Here is a 6,001-nt window from a genome sequence, read left to right on the forward strand (position 1 = left end):
CGGATAACTTGGTGTTGGTGGTGGTGGAGGAGATGGTGGCGGTGGAGATGGATAACTTGGCCGTGGAGGCGGATAACTTGGCTGTGGAGGTGGATAACTTGGCTGTGGAGGTGGATAACTTGGTTGTGGAGGTGGATAACTTGGCTGTGGCGGAGGTGGCGGTTGCGGTGGAGGCGACGGTGGAGCTACGTACTTCGGTTGTGGAGGAGGTGTTGGAGGCGGAGAAGGTGGTGGAGGATAGTTGTACGCTGGTGGTGAAGGGGTAGATGGTTCTTGTGGTGGTAAATATGCAGCTACATCTCCAGGGGTAGGATATGTTTGCGAATCATCAGGACCTGGCAATGGAAACGGTATATTCGGTCTGTTGTAAATATACCCCGCTTGCCGGATCGTCCGTTGAGCTTGTCCGGCGGCGTGGTTGAGCAACAACAATATCTCCAACTGCACTCGTGGTATGATTCGATTAGTATCCGACACAAAGAAATATTCGTGGAACTAGTCTCTATTGGAAGAGGCTACGTACCCATTCTAATGGCCGCATAATCAACTGGCGTATACCATGGCGAACAAAGTGACAACGCCTTTTATACGAACACCTCCCGTTGCTACTCGCAGGTTGGATGCTCCTCAACGAAACCGCACGTTTCGCAATGTTTCATCAAACGGACTAGCCGCCCACGAACGGTGCATTAAACTGTTTGTGTCCCAGTTGCACCGAGGTCTATTAGACGCGGCGGTGATTACACATCTCGGAAAGGGTGATTTTTGTTCATTTCGTCGTCGACGAAGGCCTAGTCGTGAGGCAACGATCCAGGGAGAAATGTCATTTCGTTACGACTGCATCGTAACATGCGTAATCTCTAATCTCACCGTGGACCACAAATATCCTTGTTTACCTAATTGGTTGCAATGTCGACAGAATCACGCGCCAGTTAGAACTCGTCCTTCTTCAACGTACTTAGGAAGATCTAAGAGTTGTGGAGATTTTGACAGAAAGTTTGGCTCGCTGTATTTTTAATTTACTCGAGTATCATGCTGACACTGGCATTATCGGTGAAAACAGTGCATCTTCTACGAATTAAATCGCTGGAGTGTTGTCACCTAAAGCGTAGAGTATATTGCATTGTCCGTCAGTTATAATTGTGTGGTAGAAAAGAGTGATTGCAGGAGACAATTTAACTACTCGCACAGCTCCACAAATATTAATTTCCGGGGAAAGTTCAACCGGCGCAAATGACACTTAGATGTGAATTATGCAAAGAATCATTCGAGTTATTATTTTATCCCTTAGCAAGAAGAAAGAATTTTCATCGCTGAAGGATTTAATTTCTGTGGTATGTTAATTATTAACCTGGAAAATTGTCATATTGCAAGGTATATTGTGATTATTTGAATCCCTAGAATGCTATGTATGTACATAAATGTTTGATTGATTAACGTCAAAGTGTTTGAAAGGTATTTTGAGGCACTGGAAGGTATTTAAATGTTGCATTGTAAGTAACTCTTCATAATAAAGTTAACGTGGCGCATTCGGTAAAATATCATGTTTCTAATGCAAATCTTTGAATGGGGAACGAGATAAGATACTGTCGACTGTGTAGTCCACTCTGTCGGGAAGATTCGTTAATGTAGAGGCCTAATTGATCGATGGATTTACGAACAGAGTATTTTACATTATCAAAAAGGCGACCTGGCTTATCTACGGAGTGTTCCACATTACCGTGTTATAAAAGAAAGTAGAAATTGTACGTAAACATCGTTTTACCGAAATGAATGATACATTTGTAACATTTAAATGCTTTTACCTTGTTAACTACGTCACATTGGCATTTTTGTAAAAAATTGATTAAACAGTTTCCAAAGAATTAATTCAAAGTACCCAAAACTATATAATATTATAGTTTTAGTAAGTAACTAGTTTATGATTACAGTCACCAATCAATTACGTTGCTTTTGAGTAACTTCGTGTGCGGACGGCCTTATAATTTCCGAGATGTTGGACCATAAGTTTTGTCCCACTAGATCACTGAAATATCGCACTGTGCACCGGACTGAAAGTACATGCAAAATTCCCTCACCGTCTAAGTTAACCGAATCTTACGATTATTCTCTGTCACGGTGCGTTCGACCAAGATGTACTGGCGCAACGGGTGCAGCTGCAACGCCATCAAGTAGTGCGAAATCATGGTCGCGGCTCATCGACGCTAAACACAGAACAGGCAGTAGATGTCCCGTGAAGGAATCGATAGAGTAGCTGCGTCGTCACGTACTGCAAATAAATATAATGACAATCGGTTGAGTACGCAAATCGAAGTTCAATTTTCTCCTCTTTTTTACTTTCCTAGCTGTTGGGCACACCGGAGGAAGCATTCCTATTTATCTTAATTTTCCCATCTTCCTATCATTAGGTTCTTAAACTAACGCAGAAATCGAATGGTTTTAAAATTATGTATGTATGAGTGTGTGTATGATCAATGATCAAATTATAATGAATCGAAATTATTGTTGATTTAAAGTTTGAAGAAAGATTGGAGCGTAAATACGCTTGAAATGAGAAGAAGACTTTATTAGTAAGTAGATATACAGGCTGTTTTGTTTAAAGCAGAGTAGTTAAATATCTAACGAAATGATGAAATTATAAAAAAATATTTGTACAAAAGTTAGTTGATACAATGGGGGACATTATATGGAGTAAATAATGTTTTTATAAGTAAAATTGTGGATGAAATTTGTTTGTAAAAAAGACTTTATTGGTAGGTAGATATACAGGCTGTTTTGTTCAAAGCAGAGTAATGAAATATCTAACAAAATGATGAAGTTATACAAAAAATATTTATACAAAAGTTATTTGGTACAATGGGGGACATTATATGGAGTAAGTAATATTTTTGTAAGTAAAATGGTGGATGACATTTGAAGAACAAATTAATTTGTTAAAATGAAACTTTATATATTTTTATCCATAATAAGAGACAAACCCATTTCATTACACAAATTCATTGACCTATCATACGAGGTCATTTATTGTAATATGAAGTCTTAAATTGGAGTTTATAATCTCTGTAGATTTAATGCAACCCGCCTGTCGGTCTGCAACTCTGGTTGCCACCTATTAGGCTGCAGACATGGATTAAAGAAGGAAGGGCTTTATATTACAATATCTCTTTATATTTGACAGTAAGAAATACGAAAATATGATAAATTCTAAACTTTTGCTACTGCAAAAATTATGCAAGAAAGTTGCCAGAATGAAGAGTCCAGCTTCTATTCAGTTACAATTTTTAATTGTAAAGAGCAAAAAGAATTGACAAATTACAAGCTGTTACTACAAAGAATATGCAACAAAGTTGGCAGCATACAGACTCTATCAAGGATCAGGCATCAAATATAAACCTAGTTTCTATTCAGACAGAATTCTTGATTGTAAAAAGTAAGCAGAATAGATAAATTTCAAAGTGATATCAGAAACATTATGCAACACAGTTTCGAGCATAAAAAGTGTCAGCGATGGGATATCATAAATGGATCTAGCTTCTATTTAGTTAGAATTTTTAACTGCATCAAGCAATAAAATTTGATAAATGCTGAACTGGTACAGCAAAAATTATGTAATAAAGTTGTGAACGTGTAAAATGTAAATGGATGTAAATGCAAATGGATCCAAATACTGTATAGTTAGAACTTTTTGACAAGAACGTTGCCAGCTTATTTTCTGCAGTTCTCTTCTTTTCTGTTTGTTGAACGGGTCCGTTTGCGCGACAGTTTGCTAACGTAACGCGGCGTTGATCTGAAACGCCGCGACAAATTGGAATGCACGTGCACTTTCGCTGAACACCGACGACGGGCCTCGTTAATCTTCTTGTGCAAACTTATCGGCCGACAGGTGGGTTAATGCGATTTTTATTCTCGAACCTGTTATTCGTATGATTAATCGCGGATGAGAGCTTGGTAATTATGTTTTCTCCTTTTTTTCTTTACCCCGTTCATTTTTTTCGCGATGACCGATGTCGAGAATCGGCGCGTGATAATTACCTTCTCATATTCCGGCGCGTACTCTTTCACTGGTGATGCTTCTCACGTTTTATCGATAGGACAATTGATGAGTAGCAGAGAGTGCAGTTCATTAGATTTAGGCGTTGTATATTTTGTAATTGCGTAGATGGTAAAATATTTTTGCTATTAAGCATTGTACATAGAGATTTGTTCGAAAAAGACTTCATAATTTTTGTTTTTTAATAACAAAATATGCCTGTCAGACGCACACGAAATTATTTTCGATGCCATGAAAGGAAATAATGTCTCTTCTTGGCCTCTTCTTCATCTGATAAATGGAGACTTACAGTGGGTGTAGAAAGTATTCGTACACTGATCAATTTCCAAAAAAACTGTGTAAAATTGTAATTTATTAACTTATTTTTCATAAACAGTGACATTCTACATATTCTCCGAAATCTCTAGAATAGATAGATTTCAAAAAAAAAAAGAAATAGCTATTTATGTAAGTTGCGAAATTAACAAGAAAAAAACAATTAATCGATAAAAATGTTGAAGCAATAAGTATTCGCACAACTGTATAAAAGTACTTTCCTGGAAATTTGATGTTTTCTAATTCGCACGGAGCAATAAACTATTGCGTTTACGTTGCAAACTCTACTGTAAATGGTTCGTCATAAGAATCGTCCAAATACTTATTGTTTCTATACTTTTACCTACTTTTCGCAATTTTTTTTGTTCATTTCACAAATTATATTAACTAGTAAATGTTGTTTGGACTATACCTATCTTAGAGACTTCCGAGAATATGTAAAATATCATTGATTATAAAAAAAGGAAGTTAAGAAACTACAATTTCACACAAAAGTTTTTTGGGAAATTGATCGGTATACGAATACATTCTACACCCACTGTAAGTTATGTAAAGAATAATGGAGGCATGAGATTTCTGTGCTTTAATAACAAAATACTATACATCTGTCACCATAGGCGTGGTGGACATATTATATAAATTATATAAGTTGCGCATAATCCATACTATTTATAATTTATTAACATTCCAATATTCTTAACCTCCACCCTTATTAAAAAATTATCGAATTATGTTATTAGGGTGCTGCAGAATATTTTTGAATAGCAATACAAAATGTTATAGTTGCTCCGAAGTATGGCTTGGCATCTTCATTACGTCCTCATCAGGTACATATATTTGAAATGTACTTCGTACTTCACAATATCGAGCCGTTCAGCAGAGAATCGATGACTTACGGGTAGAAATAAATTAATGGACATTTCATATGCATCAACCTAATATTTGTCAAGGGCCACAAGAAACATTGAGTCCTACGATGAAGTGTCTGAGACTCTAAACCAAACATTTTTCTCGATAAACAGTAGTTTTAAACGACGCATCCGTTGAAAGGGGCATGCTTCCGTAGATTCTGATACATAACCAAAAGCATAAATCACGATGAAGTTGTTTACAATGTCCTAGCTCTTGTGGCGTGTTCCCAGCTAAGGCGGATAAGAGGGCTGACGAAAGAAAGGGACAACAGTCCTCGAAACTTGCCCAAAAAGTAAACAAGTTGAGAACGACAGAAAAGGAGTGTGAAACAGATGACCAAGCCAGTTTTGTGGCATCGAGACGGCACGGTCCGCCAATTTGTTTTGCGGCACAAGTCTATATTCACGTCTACTCTGCAATCATTGGCACGAGGGAACCTAGGGCGCCTAATGCCGGAGTCGGAACTCCAGCAAAGATCACGCGACCATTATCCTTCGCATAACTAAAGTTTCCATAGTCCAGATGGCCCGGAACAAAGCCATTCTTTCTTTTTACCTTCATCGAAAACGATGCAAAGGGAATAAAACAATTTCGTGTACGACTGCAGGGATCCTCTACTCTCGCGAATAATTTGGAAAGTATTTCATGGAGAGAACTGTGGAGATTTTTGTTATGATACATTGTACTGGAGGAAACTATATACAGGTGCGACAAAGATATGTA

The 6,001-nt window shown here is 37.6% G+C and overlaps 1 protein-coding gene across 1 annotated transcript in view; it reads right to left on the reverse strand.

Annotated features, from left to right (window-relative positions):
• Nucleotides 1–527, reverse strand: part of LOC128873607 (basic proline-rich protein-like) — a 2,054-nt gene extending 1,527 nt beyond the window's left edge. The window contains exons 1-2 of the mRNA XM_054117301.1: nucleotides 524–527; nucleotides 62–335 (exon numbers count right to left, since the gene is read on the reverse strand). Of these exons, the coding sequence (XP_053973276.1) occupies nucleotides 62–335; nucleotides 524–527 (278 nt within the window). The remainder of the gene's footprint in view (nucleotides 1–61; nucleotides 336–523) is intronic.
• Between the last annotated feature and the right edge of the window lie 5,474 nt (nucleotides 528–6,001).

The sequence above is a fragment of the Hylaeus volcanicus genome, chromosome 3 (assembly GCF_026283585.1).
Source record: "Hylaeus volcanicus isolate JK05 chromosome 3, UHH_iyHylVolc1.0_haploid, whole genome shotgun sequence".
Lineage (NCBI taxonomy): Eukaryota > Metazoa > Arthropoda > Insecta > Hymenoptera > Colletidae > Hylaeus > Hylaeus volcanicus.